Source organism: Chanos chanos, chromosome 1 (assembly GCF_902362185.1).
Source record: "Chanos chanos chromosome 1, fChaCha1.1, whole genome shotgun sequence".
NCBI lineage: Eukaryota > Metazoa > Chordata > Actinopteri > Gonorynchiformes > Chanidae > Chanos > Chanos chanos.
In genome coordinates, this window is record NC_044495.1 from 58,210,405 (window position 1) to 58,237,904 (window position 27,500).

The 27,500-nt window shown below is 42.8% G+C and overlaps 5 protein-coding genes across 5 annotated transcripts in view; all 5 read left to right on the top strand.

Annotated features, from left to right (window-relative positions):
• The first annotated feature begins 4,463 nt into the window (after positions 1 to 4,463).
• LOC115805571 (leukotriene B4 receptor 1-like) lies at positions 4,464 to 5,429 on the top strand. The gene has a single exon (XM_030766199.1). It carries the CDS (start codon positions 4,464 to 4,466, stop codon positions 5,427 to 5,429), a length of 966 nt encoding a protein of 321 aa, XP_030622059.1.
• Positions 5,430 to 7,685: 2,256 nt separating this feature from the next.
• LOC115805580 (C5a anaphylatoxin chemotactic receptor 1-like) lies at positions 7,686 to 8,564 on the top strand. The gene has a single exon (XM_030766211.1). It carries the CDS (start codon positions 7,686 to 7,688, stop codon positions 8,562 to 8,564), a length of 879 nt encoding a protein of 292 aa, XP_030622071.1.
• A 1,087-nt stretch (positions 8,565 to 9,651) lies between these two features.
• On the top strand, positions 9,652 to 13,126 carry LOC115805589 (uncharacterized). Its single transcript, XM_030766223.1, has 5 exons — positions 9,652 to 9,847; positions 10,659 to 10,701; positions 11,080 to 11,563; positions 11,709 to 11,877; positions 12,678 to 13,126. The coding sequence occupies exons 1-5, from the start codon at positions 9,652 to 9,654 to the stop codon at positions 13,124 to 13,126; spliced, it is 1,341 nt and encodes a 446-aa protein (XP_030622083.1).
• A 1,118-nt stretch (positions 13,127 to 14,244) lies between these two features.
• On the top strand, positions 14,245 to 17,968 carry LOC115805599 (gamma-glutamyl hydrolase). Its single transcript, XM_030766236.1, has 9 exons — positions 14,245 to 14,368; positions 14,498 to 14,612; positions 14,895 to 14,945; positions 15,868 to 15,952; positions 16,184 to 16,322; positions 16,577 to 16,683; positions 16,958 to 17,051; positions 17,224 to 17,361; positions 17,850 to 17,968. The coding sequence occupies exons 1-9, from the start codon at positions 14,245 to 14,247 to the stop codon at positions 17,966 to 17,968; spliced, it is 972 nt and encodes a 323-aa protein (XP_030622096.1).
• Positions 17,969 to 19,564: 1,596 nt separating this feature from the next.
• Positions 19,565 to 27,500, top strand: part of rnf122 (ring finger protein 122) — a 12,668-nt gene continuing 4,732 nt past the window's right edge. The window contains exons 1-2 of the mRNA XM_030790596.1: positions 19,565 to 19,589; positions 26,333 to 26,489. Of these exons, the coding sequence (XP_030646456.1) occupies positions 19,565 to 19,589; positions 26,333 to 26,489 (182 nt within the window). The remainder of the gene's footprint in view (positions 19,590 to 26,332; positions 26,490 to 27,500) is intronic.

Here is a 27,500-nt window from a genome sequence, read left to right on the forward strand (position 1 = left end):
TTAGCTCCAGCTCTATAAGGTTCAGCACATACACACACACACACACACACACACACACACACACACACACACACACACAAAAGTCCACAAGGTTCAGCACACACACACACAACTCTATTAGCCCCAGCACACACACACACACACGCACAACACTATACACTGTATACAGCTCTACATAAAAGTCCACATACACAGTTATAAACAACTCTATTATCAGCAGCCATACATAACTCTGTTAAGTTCAGTACATACACGCATACACACACACACACACACACACACACACACACACTACAATGCCTTCTATGCATTGCCTTCTATCTTCGCATTTACAACCCAATCAGCCCCAACCCTCATAACTCAATCACTGCCTTCAGCAACAATGCAGTCCTTTCTCCGTGCCTCACTTTAACAAGTCCCTGTAGCCCATTAACCAATGATCAGAGGTTCCCAGGGCTTTAAATGACTCGGTCACAGAGGTCAGAAAAGCCTGAACCAGGGGTGACCTCAAACTCTCTCACCAGTCCGGCATAGCAATGGAGCAGAGACAGAGACATAGAGAGAGAGAGAGAGAGAGGCAGAGACAGCGGGAGAAAGAGAGAGAGTAGAAAAGAAACAAACTTGAGCAGCAGCTACTTCTGAACAGCTGCATGTATATTTATCCCACGCAGGGACAGGATGAAGTCTGACACCACAAAAACCAGAGGAGAGATGATCCACTGCAGAGAAGAAAAATAAAACTCCGGTGTGTTACTATAACACAGAGACATGGCAGAGGAATGTTACTGTAAGGTGTTATTATGTCCCCCCCTGCTGGACATCTAAAGTACAGCCACGAAACATTTTACTGACATGGCCCAAAAAACCCCCCCACTAATTCACCAAGCAAATACTTCATGACAAAATTACTTTGATACAACCACTTAGGGCGTGATGAAGGATTTTGAAATATACATTTATAGAAACTGGTATATATTCTGTGCAGTCATATCAATATCATCTACACAAAGAGAAAGTGAGAGAGAGAGACAGTGACAGGCAGACATTTCCGCTCTTTTACTGTAGTGTCCCAGGGGCCAGGAGATATTACCATGTGGAATATTCCCTACGGGGAAAAACAAACAGATGAATGAGCTGAACATAGCCTTACGCAAATTTACCCCTCCATCAAAACGTTTTAGGGAAAGTGTGAGGGGAATAAAGCACAGAAGTTTTCAAGATGTTCTAACTGTTCTCATATGCCAAAGGAACACTGTGTTTTTTGTTTGTTTGTTTGTGTTGCTGGCAGATGATAATGAGTAACCCAGGAGACAGCAGGAGAACAGGATGGAGGACACTCCTTCGTCCTCTTTGGTCTGGGGGCTTGCAGTGCTAGTGAACCCCACAGCTAGGTAGAGAAGAGGGGGGCGGGGGCACAAAGGGGTGTTGTGACTGGGGGGGTCGTTTGGTGTGTGACAGATTGGCACCATCAGTCACACCGTGTAAGCCCATCAATCACTGGGAGCCCGTCTTTGGATGCACACTTACCCAAACACACACACGCGCACGCACGCACACGCACACACACACACACACACACGCATGCACGCACACACACACACGCACACACAGCCCTCCAAACTAATTAGAAAGTTTTTGACCTTTCAGCCTGGCTTAAAAAAAAGGTTCTTTCAGCACTGTAGACTTTTTACCCCAAAAATCTTCAAAACCACATTTAGAATATTCTCACTAACCCCATAAGCAACGACTGACACGAACCTTCCCATGATGCTTCATTAACCACTTTATCAAAGACCATACACTCATATCATAGACAGGGCGTGACTCGCACCAGCCACCCGAAGATCAAAGGACGGACTTTTTTTTATTTTTTATGTCTTATTACTTTATCAGATACCACAGATCCAGCCACGTTCTGTGAACGTCTGTACGTCACTTAGGGGAAAAGCTGGCGCATACCAACAGCATATTTTGTGGGGATGAAGGTTTTCATATATACCGCAATACTTTAATGGACTGGTTTAATCTGTCGAACGCAGATTATCTTGTGGTGTAGAATGGTGTCGCGTGGTATAGGTTTCACAACCTGACGAACAAAACGTGATGTCATTTACGCGATGATAAGCAGAGCCCACGCGGATGCACAGACTATTAATACAACAATGAACAGATTAGCTATATTAAAAGAGATTCTGTATGGAACTGTATGGATCTTCCTCTTTTTTTTTCTTCAAAAAAGCGTTTGACGCATAACCGCGATTGACAGTATTGACAGAAACGTTTTTGAACGAGCTTTCTGAGGTCTACAGAGACGTTTAACAAGCTTTTAATATGATTACCCTCCTGGCCTCTTCAGCATCCCACAGAAGGCCAGAGGAATGAAGGTTGCCTAGTAACCACAACATCCACTCGCGGTGATTCCAGAGGGAGCAACCACTGCTAAAATGCTACTCTGTAATCCAAACCAGGGCAGAAAACAGCACTGCCTTACTCAGATAGCGCTGAGTTACAATCAGCTTTACCAAAAAAGATCTTACGAAAAAAAGAATGATCCGTCTTTTTAATTTGTTTCATTCAAAATAGCTAACGCCGATGAACACCGAGATCACCGATGGATTGGACAAAATCTCCACCCGTCATATAAACAAAAAAACTGGTCAATATGGTCAGTTTAATTCAAAATTGTGGCAATTTTAAGTCACTGTCACTATAATAGACTACAAGTAAATTCGCTGCATGTTTTCTCACATGTGAATGCACGAGCAAATAAAAAAAAAAAGGACAATGATTTGTTTTTAGTTCCATAAAGAAGTCAATAACCTCTACATTTGTTTCTGATACAACAGAGACAGCAGTTAAAATAGAATTTGCTCAGGGAATAACAACATGTTAAACGTTAGGGGAAAAGTTATTGCTCAGTCCAAACAAAGGTGTAGTAGGCGATAAACAATGAAATGATCTTTTCAGATGGAACTTTTTGCGTTGCCATTTTGTTAATCCTTCCCAAATCACAAACGAATCCCTCAAAGGGGAGAGCCTTGTAGTCACTGTGCCGCGGGGGTGACTCCAAGTTCAAAAGTTCACCTTTTACGAGCACTTAAGAACCATTGACCCTCGTCCAAATAAAAACATTCCTGATGCCTCTTCCAGCGAAATTGCCCTCAGAGGTTTAAGATTTTAAAACAAAGAGTATAGCCCCAGCTGATGGAAGTCAGATATTTCGTCGTTTTTTTTTTTCAACGCAACAAACTACCCCCTCAAACGTTTCATTCGTTTAAAAAAAAAATTGCTGTTTTTCTTCTCGGGAAAAAATATTTTTCTAAACAGTTATGTACGTTGTACAAGAAACTGCGAAACTGCGCGTCATCAAATGAGCAGCAAGTAGATTATTCTGGAAAAGTCTACACAAGAAAACGCCTTAAGATGAACGTTCAGGGGGGGGGGAAGCGTCCGGTACCATCCATTACTTAGTTACCGTTTACCATAAATAAATAAGTAAAACCGCTTACCATCAACAGCTGTCAGACAGTTTCCCTCTGAAAAGTCACTTGTCCTCTCTTCCACTTCCATTATTCTTCTTAAAAGACAGATTATCTTCTCCCTCTAATTCATGTTACGCGAAACAACCCCTCACAAACTTTTAAGAAAACAGTGAAACTGTCACTGCATGCAAGGCGATGTTATTACAACAGCATGCCATCAGCATCTTGTCCTCACAAATAACACTTGGAAGCCAATCACAACAGCGACACTGTGACGTAAACCCTAGGGAAGTCTGGGCCATGTAGGAAATAAGATGAGCGTTTGGAATTTCTTTGTTTTCTCATTAGCCAATCGAACGGTGTGGGATGCACTTTAGACGGGCTTTCAAACTGACCCCATTAATTACAAGAGGGAACAGTCATTGTCTTGGAATGGTTGGATGTTCTGGAACAGTTCGTTAGATAGATTTTATAGATATTAAATTTAACAAAAAAAAACCATTTTATAGTGCCTGGTACTCAATTTTGATTATAATTTATAAACTTTTCACAGTACATTTCTCATGCACACAAATGGCATGTAGAATTCTTCCATAAAAACATTAATGAAAAAAGGCCAAAGCTCTTTTGAATCACCCTCAAAAATCAACACGTGTAGGTTAAGTTCAACGTTCCCACACGTCTGCAGACATGGTTACATCTAGCAACAGGCAAGTTTTTGTCTTGTCTGGGTGATGGGGGTGAGAGACCATTAACTGCTTCGGTCAGGGAATTAACATGTAGAACTCATTCTTTCTTTCTGTTTCTGTACGTGGTTTTTTTTTTTGTTGTGTCATCCCTTCGACAGTGGTGCAAAAAACAAAAACAAACCAAAAAAAAACCACCACTGTTTTCCTCACACCGTATTTAAATAAGCCACCGTGTACTTCCCCTACTGGCAGACAAAGGACTGCTACACGGCACCCGCACCGACCGCTCAACATGCAGCAGTACAACTCCTCTGCCCTGGCTAACGGCACTTACGGCCCTGACCTGAGCGCTGGGGTGCTGGTCCCCAGCATGATCCTGGGGTTGTGCTTCGTCCTGGGGGTACCGGGTAACGTCACGGTTCTGGCCGTGCTGATCCAGAGGCTCAAGGGAGACAACTTCACCTTTCGGCTGATGCTGAGCTTGGCCGTGTCGGACCTGCTGACCCTGCTGACCCTGCCCGTTTGGATCTGCGCCCTGCTCTGGGGCTGGATCTTCGGCCTGGGTCTGTGTAAGTTCCTGTCCTACCTGATCTACTGGAGTTTGTACAGCAGCGTGATGAACGTGACCCTCCTCAGCGCGCAGCGGTACGTTCAGGTTCTCTACCCGAACCGCTGGTCCAAACTGGGGAATCCGGTACGCCTCGCACTGCTGTTAAGCACGTGGGTCGTCGGCGGGGTTTTGGCTGCCCCGGCCCTCGTCCATAGGCAGGTGAGACGATACGACGGAGAACCCAAACTTTACTGTCATGCCCTCTATGCCTCAAGAGAAGAGCAGGCAGCCACCCTGCTGCTAGAGACTTTGCTGGGGTTTGTCATACCTTTCTCAGTCCTGGTGTCCTTCTACTTCAGTCTTCACAAGAGGGTGAACCAGACGCCTCTCTTCAGCTCCAGAAGAATGACGCGGCTGGTGAGCAGCATCGTGGTCTGTTTTTTCATTTTCTGGGTGCCCATTCACATCATTAATATCCTGACCATCAGTGCCATCTGGAGCGAATCAGACAAACTGATGGATCTATCTGACTTCGTTGCCGGCATCACTGGAGCTCTGACCTTCATAAACAGCTGTGTGGACCCCTTTCTCTATGCCTTTTCCTCAAAAGCCCTCCGGCGATCTGCGACGAAATGCTTACCTGAATCGAAACTCGAAACAGGATCCATAGAAGGAGGCACAACTGTTATGAGTACACATTTAAACTGAGGTTAGGGGTGACAGTTCATTATTGTGTTTGTATCATTTACAGTTCTTGCTTTGTTCTTTCTTAACGTCTACGATCTTTGTGCTTTCAATACACATCATGAAAAGGCAAAAAGTTATGTATGTGTTTGATCGAAAGCTGGTCAGATTAAAATGCTGTCTTATCTGTTCTTCCCTGGATGTAATTATGATTATTTTTCTGTGTGTGTTCTTATGGTAAATTTTATTACAGCAAAAACAAAGAAAAGGAAACACTGATATTATCTCTGCCTCTCTGTGTGTGTGTGTGTGTGTTTTATCCCCCCCCCCCCCCCCCGTGTGTGTGCGTGTGTGTTATTATCTCTCTCTCTCTATCTCTCTCCCCCTCTCTGTGTGTGTGTCATTATCTCTCTCTCCCTCTGTGTGTGTGTGTGTGTGTGTGTGTGAGTATGTGTGTGGGTGTGAGCGTGTGTTTTCAGAAGAACACACCAGAACATTGTAGAGCATTGTTATCGGCCTGTTACGCTGCAAAAAACAGAAACATAAATAAATCTTTTTTTTTTTTTTTCATCACCACCCTGAGTTTCATTCATTTTTGCACTGCCTGGAGAACATATTCTCTCTCACCACCAGTATGTAAAATACATAACCTAACACATAAGTACGCTTAACTGAACTGTATCCATTTTCTGTCATATGCCAGATATGGAGAACAGTTTCAGTCTGATGTTTACATCACGCATGCAGACAGCATATGACAGACGATAAGTGGGTCTGAGTCATGTTTAGACTGACGAACTCTCATGCCCAACCTTGCTCGGGTTAATATTTTGATGAAATTGTCCATGTTGGTTTCATATTCTGTCAGACAAGGTACTTTTCCATATAACAAAGAAAACGAGAAGTCACACAATGAAATTGCTCAAAAGTTTCTTCCTAAAGACACAAAAAAGGAACTTCTACTTTTTTTTTTTCTTTGGTTGTCAACCAACAAGATCATGTTCAGCAGATATGTTCAAAAGTATTTGCCCGTAACTGTGTGCCTGAGCAGGGTCTCACACAGGCTTTTGGGTCTGCACAAAAACGATTGACAAGTAGATCTAAACGTACAAGGAATAAAATAAAACAACAACAACAACAACAAACAGTTTAGGCGGAACCTTAAAGCGAGCTTGAACAAGTTCTATCTGCTTCCACCAACGCACCACGGTGTCTTTTGAAAATGTCTTTTTATGCAATTATGTGGCTTCACGCAAAGTTTTCCGTCTCCATGGAAAAACGCTTTCTACCTCATCACGAGGGCTGTGGTGAGAAATCTGACCCTGGTGCCACTACACACATCTTATCCCCAATGCTCATCCTTGCATACACACACACACACACACACACACACACAGACACACACACACACCACAACAAAGCACACCCTGTGTTGATCATAAGACACTTTCAAAGTTTCAAATACACTGTCAAACTGTAAAACAAAAAAGAAAAAAAAACCGAAAAAAAAACCCCTGCTACATAATACTAGCAAGTATCCATGGTGACCATGAAAAGTTTTCTAATTGTGACATGGTTATTTCAGGATGACTGTTACTGATTGTGTTGTAATGATATTGACTCTTTTATAAACAGATGTGATATATTTCACTTCTGCTTTACTTTAAATGGATTTTTAAAAGAATAGCTTATTTGTGAATTAATATGTTAAACAGTGATCACTGCAGATGGGGGAAAACACCGTCAAGAAATGCCCAGCAACACTGCTCATAAAGCTGGAATGACATAATCTCGCTGTAAAACTCTTGTTCTGTTCCACAATACAGCAAATTTCAATTCAAATGCTTCTAAAATGTCAAATGAACTGTGAATGCAAAACACGCACACACACACACACTCACAGGGAGACTCTAGAATGTTTTAGAATAGCTCAGCTGGACTATCTCTCGCTTGTAGATTTCTTTATAAGACAAAATGATGTCTCATTACTGAGTGCCATAACCATGGTCCATCAGTGATCGTCTACAATGAGCCACTGTATAAACGTCACAGTCAGAGCCACTGAGAAGCAGTAAATTCAAAGCAGGTCCAGCCAGCACCAAGGGCTTCTTTGTTGTTTAGAGAAGTAAAGCGGCTCATAGTAATCGATGCCTTACTCTTGCCCTCTCACTTCTGTCCGTTTTTGGACCGAGATGCACCATTTTCGACCCTCCTCTGAGACATAATCCTGGATAACTGGACTTCTTATTTCTGCAGGTTTGATCTCTGTTCAGCCTGAGGATGTCGACGTCGCATCACTGGGACGCGGAACGCACGGTGCCCGCGGTGATCATGGGTTTCTGCGCCCTGGTGGGTATCCCGGCCAACATCGCGGTGGTGGCGGCCATCGGACGAAGGTTTAAGCGAGAGAGTTTCACGCTGACCCTGATGCTGAGTCTGGCCGTGTGCGACCTTCTGTCTCTGCTCCTGGTGCCTCTGCGGATGATGAACTTGCTCGTCGGCTGGAGCCTGGGTGAGTTCGCTTGCAAGCTTCTCTTCTTTCTGAGTCACTGGAGCTTGAACAGCAGTGTGCTGACGGTGACCCTGCTTAGCATACAGCGTTACCTGCAGATACTCTACCCACGGCGATGGGCCAAGCTGGGACCATCAGGACGATGGGCCATGCAAGGTGGGGTTTTGGCGTTAGGGTGCTGCATTGCTTCCCCTTCCATTTCCGTGAGGACGGTGAAGAACGACCCATATCAGAGGTGTACGGTGGACTATCGCCGTGTGCTGGTGGAAGCCTTTGTCCTGTTGGGACAAACCACATTGGGATTTGTAGTTCCATTCTCCACGCTGGCCTGTTTTTACCTCTGCCTCCACAAACGGGTGAGACGGTCGCCGTTCTGGAACAGTCCCCGGATGACCAAACTTGTGACCGGCATCGTTACATCTTTCTTCGTTTTCTGGGTGCCCTTACATTTCTGTAATCTGCTGTCACTGGTTTGCATAGCTGGAGGATGGCATTATGTGAAAAAGATAACGTGTGACAATAATTGGGACTACCTGATAGGCTTCTCTTACCTTTACATGTGCCTAAACCCCTTCCTTTATGCCTTCTCGCATGGACAGCTACAGACTCGCACAGCTGGATCCTCAAGATCTACTCAGCCTAGTTAGCAGATACACTTGCATGTTGCCATGTACTCTCCTCGACCAAAAAACAAACAAACAAACAAAAAAAGCAACATTTCAGCTCAGAGATACACCCAAAGAACATGTTGATTCACTTCAGTATGATCCATGTGATCTGTTGATTTGCCACAGTCTAGGTTCAGAGTTCTTATGATCACTTTTGATTCACTTGTGTAATCGTGTTCATTCCATGTATTCAAAATGTTGTTTGAGGGTTCGTTTTTCTTCGGGGAATCTTTATTATGTGCGTCAAGATTTGGAAACAGTGAAAATGGTTATAAAATGGTCTGCTGTGTGATGTAATTTATTTAAGAATGTTTGGATATTTCTCACATGGCAGTTCACTTTTGCAGAACACCAACACGAGATTCAAATAGTTTCTCAGAGGACCAGATCGTGTTCATTCATTCTGACTCTCTTAGAATAATCCTAAATAGAACTCCTTGGCGCATCAACCGCGTTCAGTCATACGTCGGGTCTAACGTCGATTTAGTCTTCACTTTGCGCTCGAATGCAAGATAGAAATAATTTGGTGACATCTAGCGGCAGAATAAAACAGCGCATGTGATCGGTGATGCCACTGAATTTACTGAAGTGGCTAGAATAGGCTACAACTAATAATACACCTAAAAGGCAAACCATAAATTAAAGTTATTCTATTATTCACATGTTTGTTCTTCTTCTTCGTTTTTTATATCAAAAGTTAAAATCAAAACAATATATGCAGAGACACAGTTTCCCTCGGGATTAATAAAGTATTTCGTATTCGTACAAGCACGAAATGGTTGAGAAGCTGAGGTGATCCCAGCCTTTCGGTAACAAAATAATGACCATAATTTTGGTGGGCGAGTCGCCAGTGTCTCAAGGAAGCGCAACCCACTGGATATTCCATAACTACCGTACATATATTTGCGGCAACTACATGAAGCACTTTTCCTTCCTCTAAAAAGTCCAAACTCCTCACCTCACATTTGATAACGTCCTCTGCAGTTATACCACTACAGTTCACACGAAACACGACAAACTTATTACTTGCATGTACGATTACGGTACACATTACAGGGGTTTCAACATGAAGAGCGGCATGTTCGCGCTCAACAAACTGCTGTTTTCCTGCGGTGTTACCGGAATGTGCAGCGCCCTTTTACCAACACGTCTCCAAGCTGACGCGCAAGAGAACAACAGACCAGCAGATTTTAGTGGCTACTGCGCAGCCAGTAATGCAGCAACCGCGCATCAGTTGATTGAAACTAAACCTTTCTGCAACAGTAAACCTCTCTGCACCTTAGACGTTCTTTCAAACTGACCCCATTAATTACAAGAGGAAACAGTGGCCCTGTTGACACTTGGTTTTAAAATGCGTCTTGGAAGATCGGATCACAAGTGGACATCCGAGACACATTGCCGTTTAAACCTGTGTCTATCATGCGTAAGGTGTCCAGCTGACCACTTGTGTTCGGATTTCACTTCAAAAGATATGTGGTCAAATGCGTCCCAGACCACCTCGGCAAGTGGTTTGAGTGATCCGATCACAAGGCTTCTTGGTGGTCGTTTACACTTGGTGGTTGTTTAGCGCTGTCAACTTGTGATTCGATCGCCCACGACGCAAACACGGCCATTCATGATCTTGGAATGGTCGGGTGTTCTGGAATAGTTCTTTAGATACATGTACCCTGCACTCACGGTCCCATTTTCCGAGTTGTGAAGTCGTTCTTCCGACTCCGGTGTGTTCGTGTGCTTCGTATGTCGGAATGTGGAATCAACACGACGGACGCGACAAAGTTTTTGTCAGCCATGTTTCTGCGTGTATGACGTCAACAACTCGGCAAGTCGTGTACCACAGTTTTCGCCGACTTTCCGAGTTATTGTTCGGATTTGAGGGGGCGTTCATGTGAATTTTCCCAGTCTGGAACTCATTTTTCCAGTATTCCGAGACCACATGAACGCACTAAAAAAAAAAAAAACCCACTGAAGATTAATCTTAGAAAAATGTAGGACTTATTTCAAAAAACAACAATTCCTATTTATAGTGCCTGGTATTTAATTTTGAGTATAAGGACATTTATAAACTTTTCACAGTACATTTCCTCATTTCTCATGTACACAAATGGCATGTAGAATTCTTCCATAAAAACATTAATGAAAAAAGACCAAAGCTCTTTTGAATCACCCTCAAAAATCAACATGTGTAGGGTAAGAAGTTAAACGTTCCCACACGTCTGCAGACATGGTTACATCTAGCAACAGGCAAGTTTTTGTCTTGTCTGGGCGATGGGGTGAGAGACCATTAACCGCTTCGGTCAGGGAATTAACATGAGGCACTCATTCTTTCTTTCTGTTTCTGTACATGTGTGTTTTGTTGTGTCATCCCTTCGACAGTGACGGAAAAAAACAAAAAGAAAACATCAAAACCCACACCACTGTTTTCCTCACACCGTATTTAAATAAGCCACCGTGTACTTCTCCTACTGGTAGACAAAGGACTGCTACACGGCACCAACACCATGGCATTAAACATGCAGCAGTACAACTCCTCTGCCCTGGCTAACGGCACTTACGGCCCTGACTGGAGCACTGATGTCTTGGTCCCGAGCGTGATCCTGGGGTTGTGCTTCGCCCTGGGCGTACCGGGCAACGTCACGGTTCTAGCCGTGCTGATCCAGAGGCTCAAGGGAGACAACTTCACCTTTCGGCTGATGCTGAGCTTGGCCGTGTCGGACCTGCTGACCCTGCCCGTTTGGATCTGCGCTCTGCTCTGGGGCTGGATCCTCGGCCCGGGTCTGTGTAAGTTCCTGTCCTACCTGATCTACTGGAGTTTGTACAGCAGCGTGATGAACGTGACCCTCCTCAGTGCGCAGCGGTACGTTCAGGTTCTCTACCCGAACCGCTGGTCCAAGCTGGGGAATCCGGTACGCCTCGCCCTGCTGTTAAGCACGTGGGTCGTCGGCGGGGTTTCGGCTGCCCCGGCCCTCGTGCATCGGCAGGTGACACGATAAGGTAGTGATAATCTGCCATGAGCGGCTGTATAAATGTCACAGAGCCACTGAAAAGCATTAAATTCAAAACAGTTTCAGCCAACACCAAGGGCATCTTTGTTGCCGAAGGCAGTAAAGCATCACTGAAAGACAGAATGCGTGGTGCCCGCGCTGGTCATGGGTTTCTGCGCCCTGGTGGGTATCCACCGCGGTGGTGGCGGCCATCGGACGAGGGTTTAAGCGAGAGAGTTTCACGCTGACGCTAATGCTCAGTCTGGCCGTGTGCGACCTTCTGTCTCTGCTCCTGGTGCCTCTGAGAACCGGCCCGCATTTCCACAGGTTTGGGAACCGAACGCTACGTAGCGAAACTCTGGGTAAAATCCATGGGGAAAAATAATGTCGGACAGAACGCATCTGCTTGCTTTTTATAAATTTACTTTTACGCTAGGCTTCCACACAGCGAAACCCCTCACGAATTTTGCCCTATAACTTTTCGCTCTGGGGGCAAAATTCATGAAAATATTAAGTCTGTCACCTAGCTCAAAAGTTAAAACGAGTGTTTAAATGAAGGTCTGCAGTGGTTTATTTGCACCAGCCAGAGCCGAGAGAGAGAGAGAGAGTGTCTTTTTCTACCACTCTGGGTCCGACTACGTTCATGTAACATGTAAACAACAGCCCGTGTTGATGTAGACAAAAATTGTTGCTCATACATCTTTTAATCATATACATATTTTCATGCTTCATACTATCCTTTAGCCTACCGCTACTCAGTCAGACGTTTTTTGTTACTCCCGCCTCTCTAGGAAACGTCACGTACCAAACACATCGAACGCTGCACTGATTGGTTCTCGCGTGGTTCTTATTTGCATAGCATCTGACGTCAGCGGTTCCAACTTTTGGGACCAACAATTCTGTGGTGCCGTGCCGGTGCCAGCTTTTAGGCTCCGGCACCAGTATTTTGTCAGTGGAAAAGCGCGGCCCCGGTGCTCGATTAGGCACCGGCACCGGCACCGCGGCAGTGGAAAAGGGGTATCTGTGGTGCCGTGCCGGTGCCAGCTTTTCGACACCGGCACCGGCACCAGTATTTTGTCAGTGGAAAAGCGCGGCCCCGGTGCTCGATTAGGCATCGGCACCGGCACAGACACCGCGGCAGTGGAAAAGGGTATCAGACTATCAGGACGATGGGCCATGCAAGGTGGGGTTTTGGCGTTAGAGTGCTGCATTGCTTCCCCTTCCATTTCCGTGAGGACGGTGAAGAACGACCCATATCAGAGGTGTACGGTGGACTATCGCAGTGTGTTAGTGGAAGCCTTTGTCCTGTTGGGACAAACCACATTGGGATTTGTAGTTCCATTCTCCACGCTGGCCTGTTTTTACCTCTGCCTCCACAAACGGGTGAGACGGTCGCCGTTCTGGAACAGTCCCTGGATGACCAAACTTTTGACCGGCATCGTTACATCTTTCTTCGTTTTCTGGGTGCCCTTACATTTCTGTAATCTGCTGTCACTGGTTTACATAGCTGAAGGATGGCATGATATGAAAAAGATCATTTGTGACAATAATTGGGACTAGGCCTGCCTGATAGGCTTCTCTTACCTTTACCTTACCTTACCTTTGTTGCCATTTACTTGCCTTGACCAAAAAAAAAGCAACATTTCAGCTCAGAGATACACCCAAAGAACATGTTGATTCACTTCAGTATGATCCATGTGTTCTGTTGATTTGCCACAGTCTAGGTTCAAAGTTCTTTTGATCACTTTTGATTCACTTGTGTAATCGTGCTCATTCCATGTATTCAAAATGTTGTTTGAGGGTTCGTTTTTCTTCGTGGAATCTTTATTATGTGCGTCAAGATTTGGAAACAGTGAAAATGGTTATGACGTGAATCGCGATCTGCTGTGTGATGTAATTTATTTAAGAATGTTTGGATATTTCTCACATGGCAGTTCACTTTTGCAGAACACCAACACGAGTTTCAAATAGTTTCTCAGAGAACCAGGTCGTGTTCATTCATTTCGACTCTTTTAGAACAATCCTAAATAGAACTCCTCGGCACATCAACCGTGTTCATTTATGTTTCGATTTGGACTTCAATTTGCGCTCGAATACAAGATAGAAAGATAGATAGAAATAATTTGGTGACATCTAGCGGCAGAATAAAACAGCGCATGTAATCGGTGATGCCACTACACTTATTGAAGTGGCTATAATAGACTACAACTAATAATACACCTAAAAGGCAAAACATAAATTAAGTTATTATATTATTCACATGTTTTTTCTTCTTCTTCGCTTTTCCTTTTCCTTTATAAGAGTTAAAATCAAAACAATATATGCAGAGACACAGTTTCCCTCGGGATTAATAAAGTAGCCTGTTTCGTATTCGTACAAGCACGAAATGGTTGAGAAGCTGAGGTGATCCCAGCCATTCGGGAACAAAATAATGACCGCAGTTCGGGTGGGCGAGACGCCAGTGTCTCACGGAAGCGCAACCCACTTTGGGTATTCCATAACTACCGTACATATATTTGCGGCAACTATGTGAAGCACTTTTCCTTCCTCTGAAAAGTCCAAACTCCTCCCCTTTGATAACTTCCTCTGCAGTTATACGATTACAGCTCACACGAAACCCGACAAACTTATTTCTTGCATGTACGATTACGGTACACATTGCATACAGGGGTTTCAACATGAAGAGCGGCATGCTCGCGCTCAACACACTGCTGTTTTCCTGCGTTATTACTGGAGTGTGCAGCGCTCTTTTACCAACACGTCTCCAAGCTGACGCACAAGAGAACAACAGACCAATCATCGGTAAATATTTATTTAACAGATTTTTTTAGTGGCTACTTGCTCTGCGAGTAGTCGATAGAAACTAAACCTTTCTGCAACAGTGAATCATTGAGAATATCTTGTTCTTGCATCTTGGATGTATTCTTCTAGGTATTTTAACTCAGGAGATTTCGGATGATGTTATGAAGAAATTTGGAAAGACATATATCCCTGCATCTTACGTACAGTACGTCGAGTCAGGCGGGGCTAGGGTGATGCCAGTAAAGTAAGTTACATCTTCGATCAATTAAACAAATTAGTTTCAATCACCGGATACGCCGTGTTCAATGAAATTTAAAAATTACGTATTTGAATGAAACTGTATTTTAAGGACTCAAAGACGGATTTGATTCAGAACAATTATGCACCGGTTTCCTTATTTAGGCAAGCACTTGTGATGCTGAATGTAGATTGTGGGCAATGAATGAGGGCAATTACACGCTCGAAATCATCTCTAAATATTGCAGTTTCAAAATGTATAATGTGTGTACTTTTCTGCTCCCAACAGATTAAATCAAAGCTTTGCTGAACATGAGAAAATCTTCAAATCAATCAACGGGTAGGTTTTCCCTCACTTCATGGTTCAGAAGCATGTAATCAACAGGACATTTATGATAATGCAACTGAGAGGAGTTTTCATCCACGTTGTCATTAACTTTATCTTATTGTTTGTCTACTTCTTATTTGTTAAAGAAAACATATTGATTTTTTTAAGGTTTCTTCTGACATGTGTCAGTATTTGGGAATAAACTAAATTTTTCAAAGACAATCTTTTTTTAGTGACTAATATATGATAGCTAAATGTTTGACATAGCGGTAACGTGACAAGTCTATGGCGTCACCGGTTGACATGGCGACAATGCAAATACCAGACTATGATACATACAATAGCAGTGGCTATATAGAGTGCGACCTATATCATGTGATATAGTGTGTACTCAGCCCACAGTGAAGAGATTCCTGACTGTATTCAGATCCGCCTGAATTTTTACTCATAATCCAGGCTGTGACCTTTGTCACTTTCTGTCACATGTTTTGACTCTATTGTTTCATGTGTGTAAATTGAGGAACTGCAGGTGTGACACTAACAGGGAATGTAACGTGTGTTTGTCTAGATGTGTATCATTCCTGATTTCTCTACTCATTTGAAGAAAGTTTCAAGAGACCATCAAAAGCTCACAGTCAAGTTCTGACCTGATGACAGAAAAAATGTTAACATTAACTTTCTCTCTCTCTCTCTCTCTCTCTCTCCCTCCCTCTCTCTCTCTCTCTCTCACACACACACACACACACACACACACACACATTCCTCTGCGGTGATTCACCCTGTGATGGTTTTGAAAATTTCCGTGTTGTCATGTGAAATGTTGTCCGCATGCTGTCAGCTGGGCCTGTGTTTATATGAAGACACACATGGTAGATCAGGTCACATGTCACTGTATGAGTGAATGGTAATACCATCTTACTTGTCTCTTAAACAGCCTGCTTCTTATTGGAGGTGCAGTGGACCTGGAGACATCAGATTTTGCTCATACTGCAGAAATTTACTTCAAACTTGCCCTGAAGGTATACGACTGAACATTTCTCCTTTGCTTGGGTGTATGTATGTTTAAGGGTGTGTGTGTGTGTGTGTACGTGTGCTTAAATGTGTAGGTCCCTATGTGTGTATGTGCGTAGGTTTACGTGTATGTGTGCGCGCATGCGTGTGCGTGTGTGTATGTGTTCATGTTAGTGACTCAATAACACTTAGTGATATTTTTATCTGTTTTTTTTTTTAATCTCTTTTGCCTGTCTCAGGCTAATGACAATGGGGACTATTTCCCGATATGGGGTACGTGTTTGGGTCTCCAGCTGCTGACTGTACTAGTGGCGGGAGAAAACCTGCTGACTCGTGCGACTGCCGAAAATGTGTCTTTGCCCCTAACATTCACCGAAGGTAGTGACTTACCCTTGACCTCATTCTTTTACATGTTTCCCAAACCCCAAACTCAAAATGAATCAAAACCTTCTTAAAGTCCTTAAACCTCATCTCAGTTATGGTTTGTTATTGCCCCTAACTATGTGACACCTATGTTAACTAACTTAAACTCTTAACTTAACATCTGGACAAGTAAATTCTACCTTCATGGCTTTTCAGACGAACTTTTCAGTGAGCGTGAAGTTTGATCTTTGTCCTCGTGCTTCCTCTAGATCCTCTTTTGAGCCGCATGTTTAAGAGTTTTCCGGACAAGGTTCTGAAGGCTCTGGCTACAGAACCTCTGACAGGGAATTTTCACCATTATGGTGTGACTGCTGAGGTGTGTATTAGTGGGGAAAAAAAAGCAAAAAAAAAAAAAAGGTTTCCAATCATGCTGATTATATGAGGAATCACACGTTTTCATCTTTTGTATAATTCAGTAGTGAGACACACATATTTTCAGATGTGATGTTTTAGGCAATTACCATAATTACTTATTTTTGATGATTTTATTTAGAAATGAATATAAAACATGACTAAAGAAAGAGTGTCTGGAATTAACGTGAAGGAATGTGGCTGGAATTACATGAGAGAATATTTCTTTTTGTTTTTAGGCTTTCTTAAATAACCAGAAGTTGAATGATTTCTTCTCCATACTGTCAACAAACATAGCAGAAAACGGATCTAAATTTGTTTCTACCATGGAAGGTAATGACTTTAAAGACAATATATATCCAATAAGAATGATCTTTTTTTTTTTACACAGTTTACTTACAGTTGTTGTTTTTGTTTACCTGAAAATACAGACATTACTGTTAATGCAATGACAGGCAGTGGCGAGCTATTCATGGTCTTTCTGAAACACTCTTTGGATTTGTAGGGAAAAAATATCCTTTTTACGGAGTCCAGTGGCACCCCGAGGTGAACCGATTTCAGTGGGACCCAAATTATCAGTTCCCCCATTCTAAGAACGCGGTCCGTGTTTCCTCCCTGCTGGCTGAATTCTTTGTCAATGAAGGTAACCGCATGTATTTGCAGAATAAAAGAAACAAACAAACGGAAAACAATATTTCTGCTAAATGCAAAAACACAAGTTTCTGTATGAGAAAGACATGTGCACATCACCCGTAGAATCAACAAAAAAAAACAACAAAACCAACACACAAGCAAAACAACTTGTCCTTAGTTCCAGTTCCAGGTCTGGGTCCAGGTCCAGGTTCAGGTTCAGGTCCAGGTCCACGTCCCAGGTTCTGGGTTGAGATAAACTCTGAGAAGAGAGTAAAATCCACACACTGTCTACGATCCCTACCAATATTATTCACACATGAGTCAGGAGAACGTTCTGACCCAACTGTGTCATTGTCAGAGCTGTAAACTATCATTCAAACGAATCGAATACAGCAACACAACATATTCAGTGTATTTCCACACATGAAAAGTGCTTGTGGAATTTTTAATTATTTCTTTTTTAGCTGCTGAGAAATCACTCTCTCTCTCTCTCCTTAGCCAGAAGAAGTCTCCACCGCTTCAGCCAGCCAGAGGAAGAAATAAAGGCACTTATTTACAACTATAGTCCTGTTTATGTGGGAAACATCACCGCTTATGAACTGTCCTACTTTTTCTGACACACTCCGTAGACAGACACGCTCTCAAACAGAACAAGTCTGGACAAACTGTTTTTAAGCTCTGTACTTGATATTGTTCTTCTGTAAAAGGAAGATCGTGTTAATGGGAAAGACAGAACAGAAAACTGAAAAACTCTGATATGTGATTGGTTGACACTGGATTTTATGTTCAGTGTCATTTTTAAACCTCTGATCATTCAAAATGAGCTTTTATCAGCAAATGCTTTGTAACTGTAAAAATACAGAACTGTTGCAGAGCATTTTACAAGCACAGGCATAAGACTGAATAGTTTTAAAGTGACTGAAATTGTAATTTATATATATATATAAATTTTTTTAGTGCTCTCCACCATTTTACATCATAAGAACATGCTCCTCCCCACCATATCCTCAATGTATAAAACCAGACAGACAAAACCAGACAATAAAGACAGCGTTAACAAAGTGTGTGTGCACCTCTGTGTGCGTGTGTGTGTGAGAGAGAGAGAGAGAATATGTGTGAATACATGTGTATGTAAGTAAATGTGTTTGTCTGGGAAAAGACAGAGGAGGGCAGTATTCAGTAGCCGAATTGTCTTTTCAAACGTCTTCTCATTGTCTTCTCGTATCATTTTAACCCCCCCCCCCCCATCCTCATATGAAGCATGAAGCTGACTTTGTACCATTATACTCTATAAGTGATGATGGAGCTATTTACAAAGAGTTTATAACAGTTTTAATGGTTTTAATTCCTTTTTAGCTGTGTATGTATGTAACAGGCTTGTCAGTTGTTATGAATCACGGATTCAAGTCAGTTCCCAACTTTTCACCGTTTCTCGGGAGAGATAGTACAAAGTCTTCCAGCTGCCGCGTCCTACAACTCACATTGTAATAAGCAGCCCATGATTACCAGGATTTTTTTGGTCTCTTTTAGTGCATTTAAAAAAAAAATCCGTGTGTGTTTTTAGGCCGCCAGTCTATCTCTGTGGTTTAATGAAACGCAGTTACCCTACTCGTTATGCGAGCGGTTCTTTAATATCAACTGAGAGATTAAGTGATCAATTTATACTAACAAAACCAACATCATATGAAAATCTTATGAAGAGAGCTTTGAGAAGGAGTTGACCCGAGTTGCGCGGTGGCGCAGATTGGTCAAGTTCAATGTCACTCACTTCTGCGGAGGCGGGCGCTTACACTTAGTGAGGTCCAAGTCCATTTTCAATGGATGCCAGCATTGTTGTTTGATCGTATTTGTCATATCAGATGCATACGGATGTTCTTGCCGAACGATGTCAAGTCAGTTGGAAACGATGATTTGGGGAAAAATCGCACGGGATTTTGTATCGAATTAGTTCGAATATGAACCGTCGTAAATGTCAGTAATAGTTTAGAGTGATGTCAATGGTCACAACTTTATCGTAATTAACACATGTTTTTGAGTTTTACGATTACTTCACGTATGGTTGTCGGTCATCGTAACAAGCCTTTTAAAGCTGTCCAGATGCGATCGATCGCGCCATTAAATCGTTTTTAAGAGAAGACGCACGGACAAAGGGCAGCGACTCTTTGTTTATAAACACGGACTATTTCTTACCAAGGAGAAAAGCTGCGCTATTGATGCACCCTTTCCAGTGGTGTAACGGTAAGCTTAACGTTGTTTACACAGATGTCAAGAAATCATATTAGGAACAGCGTGTGCATAACGCTTAATAACGGTTATGTTTTATGAGATTTTCATCAACCGTATTGTAATTACCATCTCGGGACTCCGGGGTGGCCACAGTAACAGGGCCAGGACGTGTGAATTGAATAAACTTGACGCTTAAAACTAATTTGACGCCGTTGAACTTGAAATGATGATCACGATGTGATTAAAATTTTGACACGACAGTTTATATGCACTGTTTATGACCTGTCATTGATAACCGTAGTCTGTAATGCCCCCGTGCAGTCATTCACATATGCGGCGCAAATGTGGTTGTCATTGACAAAGGGTCTGTTATCCGGCCAGAATTCTGCTCCTTCCGTCGTCCTAGTTTGTTTGCTATGGATTTATGTATCACGTTGTGGGATTCACAACGCTTTTCCTCGATACCTTTCACACCAAGTTCCACCCTTACGCTTTATAGCTCACTTTAAACGACTGCAGACTAGTTAGCGGTTAAAACGTTATATGTAGTAGTTCTTTGGCTAGATGTTCACGTATCAAGATGCCCAAACGTATCAAGATGCCCAAAATTCTGCCCAGAAACGATCCATCGAGATATATTTATATGAATTCTGTGCAGATAAAGAGTCACTGCACTATAATAGTGATCGATTGCAATTGATTTTTTTTTTACCTTATGTCTTGACCACTGCTCTGACATTTAGTTTAACAAGTACACAAACACTCAATACGTTTTTATTTTGATAACACACCAGAGGAATGACTCATGATTTGGTTTTGTCGCCTTGAATAGCCTTTATAGGTCATTTAATTTTGTCGTTGGATGAAAGCAATCAATTCTTTGGAGGCTTTTTTCTTTCTTTTTTTTTGAATATTTGATGAAACGTTCTGAAAAGGAGTTCCAGCACACATTTTAATTCGTGGCCTGTTTTGGGAGGACATAGGATACAGTTTTGTACAAACCCTCTTGAAGCCACCTGAGAGATAGATTTATCCATTCTTAATCCATTTGCAACTTCCTGTCCTTGACTCCAGATTCCTGATCTCTGTTTTTTCAAATCTAGAGCGTTTAGCTGCTTGTGCAAAATGTGAGTTTTACTACAAATCCAACCTGTAAACTCTGAAATTCTTTCTTTTTCTGTTTTCTTTTTTCTTTTTTTTTTTTTTTGGGTTTGAAGACGATTAAGAAACTAAACGACCTCTTGCACTCTCTCAAGATACTAATTTGTTTCTTCCTCAGCAAATTTGTTTCAGCTAATGTCATTTCACATAAAATGCATATAACAACTCTCTCAGTTGTATTTTGTAACGTCAGTTGTGGTTGCTTAGTCACTGTGTTGCCCGTCAGCTGCTGGCCGCATTTTTCACACCCATGATGTACTGCCTTCATATCGCAAGAGAACACATCTGATAAGTCGTGTCATACCTTTTCAGAACATTCTGAAGGGGGGGGGGGGGGGGGGGGGGGGTGGTGGTGGTGGCAGGATGGATCAGCAGATTTTATTGTGATAAAATATTTAGGGCAGATAACCCCCCCCCCCCCCCCCCCCCCAATCCGTTTTGAATGACCGATTTGAATAACAGTTGGAGCTAATGTGGTGAAGATGATGCACGGTCAGGTGACCCACCACTGTCGCACCGTGTTCCCCAGGCCTCGCTTATGGAGAGCTGTCAAAGATAGTTCTTTAAGGGCTGGAAAGGCTTAACCTATCTTTAATGGAGAACAAGAGCTGCACAAAGAATAAGGAGTGCCCGTCTTTCCCTCTCTCTCTCTCTCTCTCTCTTTCTTTCTTTCTGCACACCGTGTCGTCATGGTAACACAATGGTGTGCCGTATAATATAGGTCAGTGAGACTGACGTGTGCCACGGTACAAAAATGAAGCTCTCGAGTCAGTTTTTTTGGAGTGTCTTAGCTTATCATTTTGTCACCTGATGAAGCTGACCTGCAGGCATGTGTGCATATTTAGGGTTTTTTTGTTTGTTTTTTTTTGTTGTTGTTTTTTTTAAATTTTGTCTGCTAGATACCTATGAGAGCCTAGATAGCTACAACGAGTTCAGTTGTGAAAGATTTCATACTTCCTATTTCGTCACGTATGACGTCGTGTCTGCGTGTCTGTGTCAGGCTCCTCGAGTCTAGGGCCAGTCTTTTTTTTCCCCCCCCTTTTACTTTTTTCTTTCGGTCTTACATGCTTGAACTCGTTTATTTTTTTCTCTCTGTGATGGTCCACATCTTTTTTTCTCAGTGTTTCTCCCCTCCTCTTTGTCTCTCTCTCTGTCTCTGTCTCTCTCTCTCTCTCTCACTCTCTATCTTTCTCTGTCTCTGTGATTAGTAAGTGAGTCGGTCTCTCTCTGTGTGTGTGCTTTACACGACAAAACTGTCATTACCTGAAACTGTTTCATCACCCTCGTCTTCTCTCTCTCTGTCCTGATTTAAGTGGTCGTGATGAAATCGTAATCCTGTTCAGACACAGATACGAGTGACAGAAAATTACTTTCCGGAGAGGAACTCTCCTTAATTCAGATTCATTGAAGTATACAATGTGAACGCAGCTACGATCCTGTTCTTTGTGCTCTGATTCCAATATATCTCATATGATATGCTGATTGGAGAACTGAGACACGCTTTGGGCTCTCTATTACTGAGGAAGTCTTGTTGAGTACATAGAAATCAATTCCTCTTCAGTGTATTATACTGAAGTGTTGTCTGAGAGCTTGGCAGGTTATAAAACGGTAATGCTTCATTAATTTCCCCTGGGGGAGATATAACATGAATAAGTTACCTATGAAACAAGCTTATAGTCTCAAAAATTTCAAGATTTTGTACTATTCCTATCTCTCCTCATTCCTTTGGATCTGGGTTGTCTGATTGTCTCCCTCTCTCTCCCTCTTTCTCTCTCTCTCTCTCAAATCTCAGAGGGGTCTTCTCTTTGTATGGCTAATACAAGGACAGCAGATTGCTACATCTGTAAAAAAAAAAAAAAAAAGGAAGAAAGAAAGAAAGAAAAGGAATTTTTTTCCATGTGAATCAACAAACCAAACTCTACCTTTTGTTTGGATCACTGAACAAAGGAAACATAGATGTGTGTAGAATTGGTTTTTAATCTGCCCTCTCCTTTCAGTGACTCAAATATGTTGTTGATAAGAACGGAAGTTCAGATCAGGGTGAATGATGCTGTCAGACCATCTGTTGTGAGTTCAGAGAAAAGAGGCTGTTTTAATTAAAACCCAGGTACAGAGAAGACTGGCTGAGTCAATGGTTAATGTATAATAAACACAGCCAAAGGACAGAGGCTACATTTTTAGGGCTGTGTGTGTGTGTGTGTGTGTGTGTGTGTGTGGGTGTGTGTGTGTACATTATTCCAACTGGTGCAAAACCATTTTAAATCCCTGAACAGTGAGATATTAAAGCGACGAGGAAACAGATTTGAATAAAAACATCAGTTTGCATATTATTATGCACTTCAGGTGGTAGGTGTTTTCTGGGTTGTCTGTTTGCTGGAAACATTGAGGAACCTGATTTTGTAGGGTGCATTTTTAAAGTGGCCGCGTGAAGTGTCCAAGTCCAGCTCCTTTGATTATTTCTCTGGGCTCAAACATTACCAGTCTCTCAATCACTTGACTTCAGTGTTAATATCAGCTCTGAGGTTCATGATGTGTGTGTGTGTGTGTGTGTGTGTGTGTCTGAGTGTGTGCATGTGTATGTCTCTTTTAGATTCTGTGTGTGTGTGTGTGTGTGTGTGTGTTTGTGTGTGTGTGTGTGTCTGAGTGAGTGTGCGCATGTGTGTGTCTCTTTGAGATTCTGTGTGTGTGTGTGTGTGTGTGGGAGGACTGAAATTTACAAGGAAATTTGCCAGTGTCAGATTGTATAATTAACTGGGTCAGTTCTTCTTTTCACAATGAACTCACAGTAGGAGATACTGCCTGGAGCATATCCAAGTGAGTATACCACAAATCTTTTTAGAATTACTCTTTACTCTCGGAATATCCATGCATCCTCCATAATCCTGTAACACAGTGGTGATTTCTAGTGTAGAAGGGAGTTCATTTGAGGTTTAGGAATTTGGTCTGCCAGCACACAAGACATGGTTTATATTGAATAAAGAATATGCCAGTGTGAAGTGGACTACAGGAATGAGTAAGATATCTTATTAGACCAAAGCCTGAGAGTGCTAAAATAGCATGAAAGTAAGATAATATATATATATATATATATATATATATATAGGTTCAGAATTATAGCTAGCATATTTGGACTGGGACACCAGTGCGAGACTTAAGAGACTCTGGTTGAAAGTGGTCTTTAAGTAAGTGAGGTGAGGTGAAGGATGTGTGGATGGAGAAGTACATCAGAGGAGGAGAAAAGGTTGATTGGAAGCGAGCTGAGGTGACAGGGGTCCAGGAGAGCAGATATTTTATGGCTTGACTGATTATTGTGAGGGAAAGTAAAGGACCACCGTCTTACAACTCTGTCCGAACTTTCTTTTATAATCTCCTTTTTAAACCTTTTTTTTTTGTGTGTGTGTGTGGATGTTCTTTCTTTCCTTTTCTGTGAAGTTTTTCTAGAGTGTTTTTTTGACGTTGAGTTTTTAGCGTTTCAAAAAGATAAGTGCAGCGTGGCTGTGTCCTGAAAGTGTTTTCTTTGTGTCGTCCTTTTGCGTAACATAGCTCTGAAACTGTCATTGTGTGTACACCTCTCTGGCTTCCGTAGATGAGGGGTTGAAGTGCTTTTTTATAAAGGAGAGAAAAACAAAATGATTGAAAACAATCATGACAAATCTTTAAATGCCATGAGCATTTGGTAGGGCATGGAGAGAGGTCTCTGTGGTACAATGTCACCAGAATACAATAGCCTCCAATTCTGTGTGGAGAAGAATTTTTTTTGTTTTGTTTTGTTTTCAATGCTTTATTTAACCACCTTTGGGCCATTTGTAACACTTGCTGTGGTTTCAAGTCCGCTGTGAGGAGTAGGGAAGACATGGGCTGAGTTGTCATGTTGGAGTAACTTTTTGGAGTAACTCGAGGTTAAATACAGACACAATGTCAGCAACCTCTGAAAGAAAGACGTTAGAATCAACAGCATTGCTGGAACTGAGCCCGGTCCCAAGGGCACCTTAAAACCTCCTGAAACCTAATTCATTCGTCCACAGCTGCCTTGAGTAACACACTTGAAGGAAGCCCCTGGGGGAACCTTGAGTTCCGTTCCCTGATGCCTTGTCTGAAGTTTGGTTACACATCCGTCACTGAAACAGAGAACGCTCACAGCGTGGAGTGGGCGGGGCTTATTAAGACTCCTCACAATCAAAAGGATTCTGATTGGCCTGTTTTCGTTACACGCCGGCGAAAACCAGACCTAGCGAATTCTCCCAGGGAAACAGGAGTTTATCGGACTTTTGGAGGCTGAGGGAATGTGAGAGTTCATTGCTTGGCCAAATGACTCCAGATCAGTTTGAATCACTTTTTTTTTTCAGGGTTGTGAATTATTCACAAATATGCACTTTGGAGTCATTTAATAGATCTATTTAAGTATGTCCTAGTGCCCCGACAGGTCATTGCATACATGGAAAAAACAAAAAGAACCCCCCCCCCCCTCCCCCCCCCCCCCAAAACCCAAAACATCCAGCTGCTGTATTGACTAACCCTGTGCAACCATGACTTGCTTGGCAGTTTTTCAGCTCTTGATGAAAAACATACTTTTTTTATAGTTTCAGCAGATTACTTTCTTTTCTGCTATGAATAAAAGATAATCTTTTAGACTCGCTTTATGGAGGGGGCCTTGTGTAACAGAATGAATTTTTTCTCGTGAAATGAAGTGACCCACATCTCATGACGTCTCCTGATGGAGATCTTTCTTTCCTCATGTAGAGATACAGATCTGTATCTGTCACCGTTACTGGTCGCTTAGTTACAAGTCAAATTTATTTGATACCAACAAAGCCATGTACTATGATCGGAAATAATCCATTAGTGCAGACCGGTCTTTTCACAGTTATCCCTATTCTCAATTTGTGTGTGTGTGTGTGCGCGCGTCAGTATGGGTGTGTGTGTGTGTGTGTGGTGTGCGTGTGGTGTGTGTGTGTGTGTGTGTGTGTGTGGTGTGTGTGGTGTGCGTGCGTGCGTGTGTGTGTGTGTGTGTGTGTGGTGTGTGCGTGTGTGAATGGGTGTGGTGTGTGTGTGGTGTGTGCGTGTGTGTATGGGTGTGGTGTGTGCGTGTGTGTATGGGTGTGGTGTGTATGTGTGTGAGTGTGTGTGTGTGTGTGTGTGTGTGAGGGGTCAGCGGACACAGCTGCGCTCTGTGACATTCCTCTCCCCATGTTTGTCATTGGTTTTCAGTTTGTTCCTCCAGTACCACATTCACAGACCCATTGTTAGCAAGTTTAACCACGCAGGAAGGACAGTCCAATGAGCCAGCCAGCACTATTCAGCTTGGCTCAGCTCAGCTGTGGAATCGGGTGTCCAGGCTTAAGCAGTATCCGCATGTCAGGGTTTGAATGGCGGAAACGGGGGGCTTGAGCCCCTGACCTGTACCATCAAGATTAATTCTTTTTCACCGGTCACTTTCCAAAGACTGAAAGGTTGAAACTGGGAGCCCCTAATGGAAAGCTGTTGGATTTTATAGCAGGAGGGAAGAATTCTCAGAAATGTTGAATGCTGTAAACATGACCATGGAGAGATTATTGAGGTGTTAATGAATGTTGTTTTTGATGTATGGGGAATAGGGTGCTTCTGCGGTTTGGGATTAATCTACTCCAACAAAACCTGCACCATGCCGCCCGTCACGTTCCAGGATCTTCCCCTGAACATTTACATGGTCATCTTCGGCACGGGCATCTTCGTCTTCATCCTCAGCCTCATCTTCTGCTGCTACTTCATAAGGTAAAGACCACACACACACACACACACACACACACATACACACATATGATCACACAGAGATACACACACACACACACACACACACACACACACACATGATCACACAGAGATACACACACACACACACACACACTCACACACACACATATGATCACACAGAGACACACACACACACACACACTCACACATATGATCACACGGGGATACACACACACACACACACACACACATATGATCACACAGAGATACACACACACACACACACACACACACACACACACACACATACACACACACATATGATCACACAGAGATACACACACACACACACACACACATATGGTCACACAGAGATACACACACACACACACACACACACACACACATATGATCACACAGAGATACACACACACACACACACACACACACACACATATGATCACACAGAGACACACACACACACTGGCAAGACTCACATTAGGTAGTTGAAGTTTGAGTGTGTTTGTGTATGACAGAATTCCTTAAGTTCAGTCCTGGAGACCAAGAAGTCCAGCTGCTTTTTGGATTTCAGACCTTAACTAGAGGCTTTTTTAGAGAATTTTTTTTATACCAAAGTTATATGTGTTTGTTCTCTTGAGAGACAGCAGTGGTGGCTAGACATGAGAGCCAGTAGACTGTGGCCCTTCAGGACTGGATTCGGGTAATCCTGGTGTATAGCGTTCAAAAACACTGGAAAATGTAATAGCCGTCTTTGGCCTAGCGTTCTCTCCTGATTGCATCCTGATTGCAGTGTGTGATGTTTGCGTTGCCCTGTTATAAAAGTCCTGTTAAGTCACTGATGAGCTGGTCGGGACAATGGCGTGAAAGCCAGGCCTCACAGGAAGTGAGGCGTCTAGGGACAGGAAGCAGACACAGTTACTCTCTATAGAGTCTGATGTCATTTGGCAGAGGGCAGCCAAGGTCATTTCCACCCCCAGGGCTGAAACATCTAGAGCACAGGTGATATTCTTT